Genomic DNA, 13,059 nt, shown 5'->3' on the forward strand with positions numbered 1-13,059 from the left:
ATAGCATGATTTGAAGCAGGGGTGAGCTTCAAAAATTTTAGCAAGGGGTTCTCTGCCCAGTTGCTGGGTGGGCATGGCCATGGTGGGTGTGGCCTAGTCAGCTTCCTGCCCCACGGTGTGGGGAGGGTTTCCCTCTCCAGGCTTTGGAGGCTTTCCTTGAGCCTCCAGGAGGGCGAAAACAGCCTCCGGAGGCCCTCTGGAGGCCGTAAACGGACCTTCCCGAACTTCCGGTAGGCCCGTTTTTCTCGCCCCCTCTGAGCCTCCGCATACGCCCTGCAATTAGCTGCATCCAAAATGGGCCGCGTGGGGACTCCTGGGAGGGGCGGGGCAGGGTGGGAGGGGCCAGGAGTGGGATTTGGGGGTTCTCCGAATTGCACGGAATCTTAGCTAGAGGTTCTCCTGAACCCCTGCAAACCCCTAGCAGCCCACCCCTGATTTGAGGCCTGTTCAGGAAAACAAAGTGGAATAAGTCATAACTTGGTGCAATATATTAAGCAGATTATAAATCCACTCTGCAGATCATATTGTGCTTGTGATTTTATTCAGTCTGCACATTTGATTTCCAGTTTTCATTACCGTCAATGGTATTTTCACTCCATCTCTGCTCAAAGATGATTGTATTAAATTGTAGCGTGAGCTGATAATGTAAAGAGAGCAAATCTTTTCAAAAATTTTTTAAATTTTCTCCCTCCCCTTTTTTTTAAAGGTGAGGGAATTTGACGGTCGGCATTACATTATGGAAAAATCAATTACAGGAGATTTCGCGTTAGTAAAGGCGTGGAAGTCTGATCGTGCTGGAAATATTATCTTCAGGTATGGCATGTTCACAGAGCAAGCATGTTTTTAACTTTGCTTTCAAAGAGTTTTCTGGGAAATATGAACATTCTACATCCGTGATGGCGAACCTATGGCACGTGTACCACAGGTGGCACGCAGAGCCCTCTCTGCGAGCACACGAGTTGTCGCCTCAGCTCAGCTCCACCGTGCATGCGTGTACCCCTCCCGCCGGCCAGCTGGTTTTCGGGTCTCTGCCAAGCATGCACGGGGGATGGGCGCAGACGCGAGGGGTCGCATGTGCATGCGTGGGGGTCATGCATGTATGCACAGGGGTCGGGGCACATGAGGGGGAGTCATACACATGCACAGGGAAGGGTCACGCGTGCATTGCCTTATGGGGGTGTGCATGCGTGCTTTGGGCACTCCATGACAAAAAGATTAGCCATCACTGTTCTACATCTTAGACGAATTTTTTGGGGGGGTTTCTGTTAGGATGCATCTTTTAATTATATGCAGCAAGAGGGGAGGCCTAGTTGTTCAGCTCAAATAATTTATTTTGTGTTCCAGTTTGCTATTTAAAAGATATTTAGTCCCCTACTAGGACAATGTGAGGAGTTAAAAGACCCCACCGTAAAAATGAAACAAATTTTTAAAAACAAAACAGAAGAAAAAAACAGCAGCAGTATATTTTAGTATTGAGTGCAGAGTCTATAGCCCTAGAATAGCAAGCTGCTCTCCAAAATTGTCCAGATCTTTCCAGAACCCCAGCACCTTTCCAAAAGCTCATATCAAATGGAAAGTTACAGGCAGTCTTTGACTTATGTCTGTAATGGGGGCTGCCCATTATGGCTGTAAGTTATAATGTTCATAAAGTGGGTCACCATATGACCAATTATATGACTTTTTTTACAGTAGTTGTCATTAATTAAGGTCATTAAGCAAACCAGAGACCCAATTTGTTCCAGTGGTTAAAGCACCAGGCTAGAAAGCAGGAGACCGTGAGTTCAGGTCCCTCCTTAGCCATAAAAGCTGGACAGGTCATTCTCTCTCAGCCCAGTTCACCTCACAGGGTTGCTGTTATGGGGAAAATAAGAGGAGGAAGGTGTGCTGGATATGTTTGCTGCCTTGAGTTATTTGTAAGAATAATAAAGCTGATATACAATTAAATAAAATAAATTGTTTGCTACGTGTAGGGCGTGGCTGACAACTGGAAATCAATGCCAGTTTTTGAAAAAAAAAATGTAAATTGCGGATACGTAACTGGGGGTGGGAATAGGGGAGTCTAACCTTCGGAACCAAGTTGTAAGAACCTTTTGAGGGGTTTCCAGGTTTGAGAACCACTGTTTTAGCCTGCTCATTTCTGCAACTGAGTCTCATTCATTTTTGAAACATATTCACCGGCCTGCCATTGAGAATCCAAGTATGGCCTTACAGCAAGGGTGGGCTTCGAAAATTTTAGCAAGGGGTTCTCTGCCCAGTTGCTGGGTGGGCGTGGCCATGGTGGGCGTGGCTTAGTCGGCCTCCTGCACCACAGCGGGGGGGGGGAGGCATTTTTGCCCTCCCCGGGCTCCGGAGGCTTTCCTCGAGCCTCCGGGATGGTGAAAACAGTCTCCCCGGGCTCTGTAGGCCAGAAACGGGCCCATTTCCGGCCTTCCCGATCTTCCGGTAGGCCTGTTTTCCATCCTCCCTGAGCATCTGCGCGCGCCCTGCACTTACCTGCATTCAAAACAGGCCCTGTGGGGACTCCGGGGAGGGGTGGGGTGGGGCCAGCCAGGAGTGGGATTTGGGGGTTCTCCGAACTGCACAGAATCTTAACTAGAGGTTCTCCTGAACCCCCAGCAGCCTACTTCTGCCTTACACCCTGAAGAAGGTTGTGCATTCCTGCCCTAGGTTATATCCCAGAATCCTTTGAAGCAACGCAGGAGCTTCTGCCTCTGTGTAGTGAGGCTGCTTTTCAAAAGAGTGGCTATAGTAAGAAAGCTAATACAGCAAAGCTAGGCTCTTCCTGCTCATCATGACTAATGAGGGCAGGAGGTTGAAACAACTTCCCCATTTATGATAATGGTTGTCTTATTCCAGCAGTTTTATTCCTTCTGTCCCTGTGTTGGCAGTGCTGCCTGACTAAGGCTGTTTTTCAACAGCTAAGACTTTCCTCTGGTTTTTGCTCTACCATATTGAACAAACCCATGAAACAAAAATAAAACCACAGGAGGGCAGTAGAAGGCTGTAGCTTTCAGCTTTGCATGAGCTGGAGCTGTAGGTGCTATTAAAAAAAGTAACATTCTTGGCTTAATGTTAAGCCTTTTCTTAATATTAAAGAGATGTATGCCATCATTCGGAGACATGCTGTCAAAAACACTGACATCCATATGAATTCAGTGCTAGCATTGATAAAAAGCAGTTATTATAAAGCTGTGTATCCAGGACAGATAACGTTAGCAAAACAGAAGCAGAGAACCAGGTTTTTTTTTGCTGATGATGGTATAAAAACCTCTCCCCCCCCAAAAATAATGTCAAGATGCTAAATAGACTGAGAGCAGAATTAAGAATTAAAATTTAAAACTATGATCTTTTCTTCCAGGTAGAAATGTCGTTATTCTTTCTAAAACTCAGGAATAATGTAACTAGTTTCAGGACAGTTCCCAAGTGTTATAATTCATAATAGAGATAGCCTATGAGATATCTTCATCAATACTCAGAGAATTGTAAATTAGAGGGGGTTAGAGGGATGTTGTAGGCATAGTAGGCCCTCTAAACCAGTGTTTCTCAGCTTGAAGAGCCGTGGTGGTGCACTGCAATATTGTAGGCTAATTTTGCCGACTGCCAGCAGTTCAATTCTCACCGGTTCAAACCTTCCATCCTTGCAAGGTCGGTAAAATGATCCAGATTGTTGGGGATAATACGTTGACTCTGTAAACTGGTTAGAGTGGGCTACAAAGTACTGTGAAGCAGTATATAAGTCTAAGTGCTATTGCTATTAAGATGTGTGTTCTGCAACTCCCAGAATTCCTCAGCCAGCATTATTCTAAACAAATCCATGTTTAATGTAAACCATCCAGAACCAGAATATTTCGAGCTAACTCTCCAGCCTCTATCTGAGAATCACCAGTGAGGGAGATTCACCAGGACATTTCTAGTCAAATTCCTGCTATCAATTCTTGTAATATTGAAAATCAGGCATTGTTATAACCAGGGGTGGGTTCTACTTACTTTTACTATCGGTTCGCAATGGGAACGCGTGCGCTCAGATCATCAATTATGACATCTGGGTGGGTGGGCGGAGCTTCCCGCCGCTTTTACTACTGTTTCTAAAGAACTGTACAGAACTGGGAGCAGCCCACCACTGGTTATAACCTAAGAAACCATTAGAGGTAGTCCGGGCATGGCTGGCAGAGAACATGCTTATCTGCTATTTATTTGTTAGATTCATGTTTCATCTTTTCTCCAGAAGTTTTATGGCTTACATGAAGATCAGAGGTGGGTTTCAGCAGGTTCTGACCAGTTCTGGAGAACCGGTAGCAGAAATTTTGAGTAGTTCGGAGAACCGGTAATAAAAATTCTGACTGGCTTCGCTTCCATCTATTCTCTGCCTCCCAAGTACCAGCTGATCCGGAAGAAATGGGGATTTTGCAGTAACTTTCCCCTGGAGTGGAATGGGAATGGAGATTTTACAGTATCCTTCCCTTGCCACGCCCACCAAACCATGCCTACCAAGCCATGCCACGCCCACCAAGCCACACCCACAGAACTGGTAGTAGAAATTTTTGAAACTCACCACTAATGAAGATCTGATTTCATTCTATCCCAAACACAACTTGGCTCAGAGAGAATGACTTATCCGAAATGATCTAATGAATTTCCATGCTTGAATCTCAATAGCTTCACTCATCTAATATTTTAACCACTATGGTGGTTAAAATACACTAACACCCTCTGTGCTACAACTACAGAATGAACATTTCTTATGCATTTGTTCATAAATATACAGTCAAAGGGGAATCACACATTCTTGTCTTACTCTCTATTCTAAGTTGAATCCATTCACTAAGCATGCCCCATGGAAGAATGGGACAGTCCCAAGGGAGACTTTTTGAGATTTTCGGCTTGTTTTCAATAAAAAACAGTGGAGGGATACATTTGCCTAAGGGCTGCAATGTTTGCTTAATGACCTCAGCAATTGGTTCCAGCCACGTGGATGACCCGAAGTACGATCATTATGATTTATGATGGATAATCTGGGCTCTATTACAGTTCTCAATGTTGAGGACTACCTGGAAATGTGATTAATTGAGAACTATTGAAGATAAGACTGAAAACAAGGATAACACTTTACCATTAAAACTTACTCTGTTATTGTTTTTGAGGGGGACACACCTGTTCAGCTTGTATGTAAGCAATCGATGCCTGAAGGACAGAAGGAAGTCCCTTTACTGGCTATGTTCAAGCAGAAGCTAGATAGCAAAGTGGGTTTGCTTTGGTTGGAATTTCTGGACCTGAAGGCTAATCCCCTTTCAACTCTGAATTGATTATGCTCTGAATTTTGTTCTGCTAATGTTTCTTGACGTTATAGAAAAGGATAACTGCAGCTCTATTAAGCATACATTGCCCTCTTTCTTCTCAAACAGGAAAACTGCGAGAAATTTCAATCAGCCTATGTGTAAAGCTGCCAGAACAACAGTGGTAGAGGTAAGGCAGAAAAGTTATTTCCAGCCCCAGCAGTGGTTCCTGGGCTAAATAGGATTTATCCTTCTTATTCTGCAGCTTTTTGAGAGAATGAGGTTGTTGTCTTTGCAGCATCTTCTTCCATACCAAATATCTTCAGACATGGTTGGCTCCTCTTCCCTTGTTTTTGTTTTTACATCAAAATCAAAATCCTCTTTTGCAAGCACAGCCTTAAGCAAAATCCGGAAGAGATGAGAAGATGTGAGAGTGCAGTATCCCCTGCTTTCGTTTGACAAACGTATAGAAAGACCTACAGGCCTTGGTGAATTGATGCATGACATATCTATATATTTAAAGCCGAGCAGTTGAAGAGAATGGGGAATTGCTGATACTGTATCTGTGCGCAGCAGAAAGGGAATTAGCAGAGGCATTTATATAATCCTAAAAAGCTGAATCCTTGTTTCCAAGAAAAGGATTGCTCCTTTTTTTTTTTTTTTTTTGGAAGCCTGAGCTTTTATCTTTTGCATGCAGGAACATAGATCCTGTTTCTACTAACTCTTTCTTTATAAATGTATTTAGTAGTTGCCCCTCTAGAAACAGTTCTAAGTGGTGTACAGTACAATATAGCTAAAACAACCTTGTATGTAAAGATTTCCTCAAGTTGAACTGGACACTTGATGACAATCGGACACATGTGGATGGTTGTCTGTCATTTTTTCCTGGGTGTCAAGGTTCCAAATAATAGGTCCCATTCAATAAGAACTCCGAGGCAGGCAAGATCCTCAAAGAACATTTTGTTAGGACATATCAAATTGGCAACTTCCTGGTGAAAAACTGGCTCTAAATTGGCGCCGGTTCCTCCCCTAATTAAAAGTAAAACTTCATTATTCCCGCCCCCAGAGTCTCAGCCATATGATCCAATCAGCATACAGTCCAGTTGCGAGATGGCCTCAGTCTCCGCCCTGCACGAACGTCCTTGATTCCCAGGGGAAAGAATTTTATTTAGGCTACACACCCCAGCTAATCTCTCTACACACACACACCAGCCTCTTCACTCCAGGCTGTGTCAGCCCTGAAGCTGTGAGAAAAGCAACCTCCCTAGAAACTACACAAAAAGAAAATGGCCACTGTTCAGCCAACTTCAGGGTTGACACTGGGATTCTCGGGGGGGGGCGGGGGGTTGCCCATACAAATGCTTACCAAGCTCAAACTTGCTTAGCTTCTGAACCTAATCAAAATTGTCTATGTGCTTCCATCAAAAAAAGGCTTATCATGTTGTAAAGCTAGTCTTAAGGAAAAACTCGATGGGGGAGGAAGGGTTGGACAAAGTCAAATAGAAGATCTGCTTATAAAGCTTGTCATCTATTAAATTCAGTGGCAGATAACCATTTAGGAAGTGAGGCTGTTGAACGTTGAACGACGGGTTGGTCTTTTTGTTTGGCCTTTTGATGTCTTCAACCAATCCTACAGTGGGAAGGACTTCCTGCTTTTGATCGTGGAAAGATGTAACATTTAATAAAAAACAGGATTAAGAACAGCCTTCACCAAGCTGGTACCCTTCAGATGTGTTGATCCTACAGGATTGGTAGCCCAATGCACCTGGACCAGGTTGAAGAAGACTTAAACCAGGAATCTCCTTGCACTCTGTATTTCAGTCCCCATATCTGCCTCTACTCCCTCTATCTTTTTCATCCTCCACTCTGTTTTTCTTCCCCTTTGTTATGTTCTTCGCAAATTGTGTGTTTTTTTCCTTGTCAGTGGAAGAAGCTAGAAAAACAAAGGTCTGTATTTTCCTTTGAGTTTTGACAGATTCAAGATGAATTTTGAGGATGCGGATTCTACACAGTGTAGAATTCTTTCACCCATAACTAATTAAATAAATGTAATTAAAAATCCTGCAATGTATCCCAGGTTGCTTAGCAACAGCTGTCCTGTTCCATTATTATTCTGTTCTCTCAGGTACAATGGATCTCATTACGGTCTGTGGCAGCATTGAATGAGTTCCACTTCTCACCTAAATATTGGTATTTACATAGTTTTTATTGAATGTTTGAAGATTCTTAAAAAAGGTTTATACAATATAGTTTATTCAATCTTAATTTTCCTTTGTTTCAGGCTTCCCTTATTTTCCAGAATTATAAGAATTTATTTCCCAAATGAACCCTTCCTCTCCCATCGAGCACATTTTTCAGATCCCCAAAACAACTTTTTTTTTTTTTTTTAAATTTGATTTATATGCCGCCCTTCTCCGGAGACTCAGGGCGGCTTACAATGCGCTAAGCAATAGCCTTCATTCTTTTGTATATTTATACAAAGTCAGCTTATTGCCCCCACAACTGGGTCCTCAATTTACCTACCTTAGAAAGGATGGAAGGCTGAGTCAACCTTGAGCCTTGGCGAGATTCGAACCCTGCAGTAATTGCAGGCAGCTGTTCTTAATAACAGGGTGCTTTAGACCACTGTATTACCAAGGCTCTTGGTAACTTAAAAAGAAGTCCATAAATTTATCTAATTCATATAATATTAGCCAGCACTTTTAGCATAAAACAACTTAATCAAGCCAGTTGGATTTCTGGGTCAAATCATCCCATTCAATTTAGATGTATTTTCTGTGCATCTGTTTGCTACATGTGCCCTATTGACTGCAGCCTATTGTCAATTATTTTTTCTAAACATTTGTAGAAAACAGTGCATTAAATGTACTATAACAAAAATGATAAAACCAGCAATGAATCTAGATTGCCAATTGAAGATTGATCAGATAAACCGCTATCAAATCCTTCCCAAGTTCCCAAGTTAGTGAGAATCTAGCTATTACAAGTACTATGAACTTAAACAAGCCTTGTTAGCCTTTGAAAGCTGGTAGAGGTATTTGAAATTTTGAAAACGCATTGCAGGCACTTATGAAAGCTGCTGCAGAGGAGAGGGAAAATTTATCCATATAACACAGTGAAGATCTTAGGATCTTCAGTTACAAGACATATTTTCTGCTTCCTGCCACCTTTCTAGTTGCCTGTCCTCCACAGGTTTTCTGGCTATCTTACATTTGTTCTTTTGGGGGCACTTTAGTATCCTTCAAAGCACTGGGTTCTAGGTGCTCATCTTTTTAATTTTCTGAGAAAGCTTATAGGTCCATTTACATGATGATGGTGGAGGCAGGCACTTTGTAGAAGGCCTTTTAAAGTAATAATAGAAGGAGAAGTGGAAAGAGTCTTTTGAACACCCAGTACAGGTAGTCCTCAACTAATTACAAATCACTTAATAACAGTTCAAAGTTACAACAGCCTTGGGAAAAGTGACTTAGAATCTATACTTGCACCACTTCTAGGATTGCATGATTGCAATTTGTGTGCTTGGCAACTGGCTCAGATTCAGGACTAGTTGAAGCATCCTGAAGTCACGTGATTGTGATTTGTGACCTTTTTGCTGAATTCTGACACTTGTACTTGTTGAAATTCTGGTCCCAATTATAGTCTTAAGTCACCTATATATGGAAGTAAGAAGATGGTAGAAGTGGAATATTTGGAAAGACACAGTAAAGAAGCCACTTTCATTCATTGGGATCATTCATTGGATGTTATTACCTAATTATAACTTAATGGAAAGAATTGGTAGAATTGCAATATTGAAAAAGTGGTTGAGAACAAAGAGGTTAAGAACCTGTAAAATTTCCAGATACAAACTGATAAGCATTTAACTCATTATAAGCCATACATGACAGCAGTTATGAAGAAGCAAGCATGTATAATTGACACTACAACCATTGGAAATAGAAGGGAAATAGTTGGGAAAGAACTAGAAAAGAGATCTGGTTGGGTCTAATGGTGATGCAACTGGCCTAGGAGACTGTGAAATTTAGTCTCGTCTTGGTATGAGTGCCAGCTGGGAGACTTTGGGCCAGTCACAGTCTCTCAGCCCAACTCACCTCAAAGGGTGGTAGTTATGGGGAAAATAGGAAGAGGAAAGAGTACTAGATATGCTCACCACTTAATTAATTAATAGGCAGGATAAAAAAAATCATTTAAAAAGAACTAAAAAATAAGGAAATATAAAAATCTTTAAATAGAGTGAATGTGGAAATTAATATTGGTGCCAAGAGTAGTAGATGCATTTGGTGCCTACCAAAAGCAGCTAAACACAATAGAAATGGATAGAATTTCAATCCAACAATTATAGAATTGATTGGTGCCACATTGCTACAATATAGTTAGCTATCCTAGATCTTTGACAAGACACCACTAGTCAAAAGTACCATATCCAGTCAGTCAGATCTATCTGGTAGTCTGTATAAATGGCAATGATGGTGGTGATGATGATGATGATGATGATAGTAATAGTAAAAAATATAAAAAGTAAGAGAGGGCAGGTTAAGTACAGAATGTGTAAACCTGGAGAAAATCTACAATCTTTTTCATAATATTTTCATATGATTTAGTACAATTTTCACCAACTTGTTTGCATATGTGTTAGGAGTAACAGAAGTCGGTTCTGGGACTTGTATGCTCTATAGAATTGAGACACTTGGTTAGGAAAGGCTGATTTATTATTAAGCCTGTGCCTTCTTGTCCAGATCGGTATGGAAATCTTTTGGGATGGTGAGGATATTTTATGGGGGCCCAAAGGTGCTTTTTTTCAGGAGGCAACTGGACTTGTTTTTCTTTGAAGATGTTCGCTTCTCGTCCAAGAAGCTTCTTCAGGTCTGATTGGATATTGGGGAATGGAAGGATTTATATTCCTTGCAGACAGCTGGTCATTTGCATTCTTTTAGAGAGTTATTGACGAGCTCTCTGCAAGAAATATAAATCCTTCCATTCCCCACTATAGACTCAGAACTGAAGAAGCTTCTTGGAGAAGTGAAATGTCTTCAAAGAAAAACAAGAAGTCCAATTGCCTCCTGAAAAAAGCAGGACAACCATGACCTGGATGACTGAAAATCTCCATAGACATTTTATGGGAGCACTCACAGAATGAATGGCATGCGTTATAACTTGAAGTTATCAGAGTTAAACAGGTATTTGCTACAAACAGACTCACTGGGTTTACTGGGAACAGGTGCTTCCTGGGAACATTGTATATTTTCTGGCCTGAAGCACAGGTTTTAATCCAGGAATTCCAGGTCATAGATTGGATTGCAGTAGTTAAGGCTGTACCCTTATTAGATATGTTTTGTGGTAAAGAATTATCTGGTTTTTATCTCATTTTATTTAATTACGTTTTCTTTTTCAGACCTGAAAGGTGTTGTTATATGAACGACTTGTGAATTATGAATTGATGATTTTCGAGAATAATAACATTCATTGACTTCTGCTTTGGTTTTCTGTTGTGCAGTGGTCACTAGTGGGTAAAGGCAGAATGGAAAAAATAGTATTTGGGGTTTTGTGTCTGTCAAATTGATAACTGCACATTTGTTTTTTTCACTGATCTTCACTATGATTTGTTTCTCTACCTCTTCTCATCTGAGGCCATATGCAACCATTTGCATCCATATGTTTATTAGGAATAAATGGTAGAGATCTTAGCGGTAAATGGGCCATAGCAAGTAATTAGTATTGGGTACTGCAGTAATTTAGGCAGTAATTCATTGGCATGTGCTTAAATGATATTTTGAAACTGTAAGACTTCTTACTTTCATGAGTTCTATTCTAGTGTCGCCCGGTGGCCCTGTTCTGGATCACCCATGCACTCCTGGGACAAAGGGGGGGGGGGAGGTTAAGTGATCATTTTCAAGGCCGTGCAGAGGAATTTGTTCAACACTTGAGGACAAAATCGCTCGGATTCATTCCCAGTTTCATCCCATGTGTGGAGCAGTGAAAAGAAGGACTAGGGGGGACATGATAGCAGTGTTCCAGTATCTCAGGGGCTGCCACAAAGAAGAGGGAGTCAAGCTATTCTCCAAAACACCTGAGGGCAGGACAAGAAACAATGGGTGGAAACTAATCAAGGAAAGAAGCAACTTAGAACTAAGGAGAAATTTCCTGACAGAACAATTAATCAGTGGAACAACTTGCCTCCAGAAGTTGTGAATGCTCTACCACTGGAAGTTTTTAAGAAGAGATTGGATAACCACTTGTCTAAAATGTATAAGATTTCCTGCCTAAGCAGGGGGTTGGACTAGAAGACCTCCAAGGTCCCTTCCAACTCTTCTCTTCTCTTCTCTTCTCTTCTCTTCTCTTCTCTTCTCTTCTCTTCTCTTCTCTTCTCTTCTCTTCTCTTCTCTTCTCTTCTCTTCTCTTCTCTTCTCTTCTCTTCCCTTCCCTTCCCTTCCCTTCCCTTCCCTTCCCTTCCCTTCCCTTCCCTTCCCTTCCCTTCCCTTCCCTTCCCTTCCATTCTCTGAACAAATCGTCCTCAAATTACTGTCTTTTGATGTATTGGGATGACAACTCCCATAATTCATTGCAAGCACAGCTTTGGACTGTGTGTGCTAATATTTCTGGGCATTGTAGTACTAGCACATCTGAAAGAGAGGGCTAAATAAGGGAAAACTGCACTCTCCTTATTCTTGTCGAAATCATGTGGTATACTGCACTAAAGTCTGTCTTTATGTTTCCTATTTTCCTATCATTCCAGGTAGAAGAAATTGTTGATGTAGGGTCATTTCACCCCGAAGATATCCATGTCCCCAAAATCTACGTCCATCGTCTCATCAAAGGGGACAAGTATGAAAAAAGAATTGAGGTAACTCCTAGGTGGGTTTGGAACTGGTCTGTGGCTATGGGTGTGCTTGCAAAATGTTTCCACTGGCAATGTTAGTTTGGATGTGGGGATTATAGCGAGAATCGAGGAACAGTTTCATGTGCTGAGTCTCCAGAGACAGGTAATCTCCTATGCCTCTCACCTCCAGACATTCAGCACAGGCAAATCTGATCTATGCTTTATACAAAATCATGTGTGAGACAGTAGATAACTTAAAAAGTCATTTCCTTATAGAACGATGGTAATCTTTGATTCCCTTACGGGGGGGCCATCACTCCTAAGGAATAACTTTGATCTGGGGTTGTATCTTAGGGTATGTGATACATCAATTTGCTGATATTAAGGGGACCCCACTTTCAGATTGCTCTGAATTCTATGTATACTGTCTTGAGTTCTGTGAAGGAAATTAGACCATAAATAGAAGCATCATCTGTTGTTGTAATCTTACTTGTTGCAGTTGCAGTCAAATGATTGGTTCATAGCAGATGTGTCTCTGGCACTGTTTTTTCCCCCCTTTTTCTTAAGAGAAGCTTACAAAAGGAAGAGATCCATGGGATGACAGCCGAAACAGTTTTGCTCTCTCTTTTTATATTTGGTAGTGCCAAAAATGAGAGCCAGTATGGTGTAACAGTTGGGATACCAAGTTAGAAACTGAGAGACTGGGAGTTCTAGTCCTGCTTTAGGTATGAAACCAGCTGGGTAAACTTGAGCTAGTCGTTCTCTCTCCGTCCTAGGAAAGAGACAACAGCAACCCACTTCTGAAAAATCTTGCTAAGAAAACTGCAGAGACTTGTCCAAGCAATCACCAGGAATCAATATTGACTCAAAGTCACACATCCACAAAAATGCCAAAAAACATTTTAATTCTGCGAAAAACAGCTCTTCACATTCCCAGTTTGAACCTAGTTTTCTAATATTGCTTTTCTT

General features: G+C 41.6%; 1 protein-coding gene across 1 annotated transcript in view; it reads left to right on the forward strand.

The window, feature by feature from the left end:
- OXCT1 (3-oxoacid CoA-transferase 1) overlaps window positions 1-13,059 on the forward strand; it is a 67,351-nt gene that overhangs the window by 22,547 nt on the left and 31,745 nt on the right. Inside the window, exons 6-8 of the mRNA XM_070938894.1 lie at window positions 707-813; window positions 5,403-5,463; window positions 12,007-12,114. Of these exons, the coding sequence (XP_070794995.1) occupies window positions 707-813; window positions 5,403-5,463; window positions 12,007-12,114 (276 nt within the window). The remainder of the gene's footprint in view (window positions 1-706; window positions 814-5,402; window positions 5,464-12,006; window positions 12,115-13,059) is intronic.

The sequence above is a fragment of the Pituophis catenifer genome, unplaced genomic scaffold (genome assembly GCF_029215685.1).
Source record: "Pituophis catenifer annectens isolate HBS135680 unplaced genomic scaffold, rPitCat1.0.hap2 SCAF_2, whole genome shotgun sequence".
NCBI classification, from domain to species: Eukaryota; Metazoa; Chordata; class Lepidosauria; order Squamata; family Colubridae; genus Pituophis; species Pituophis catenifer.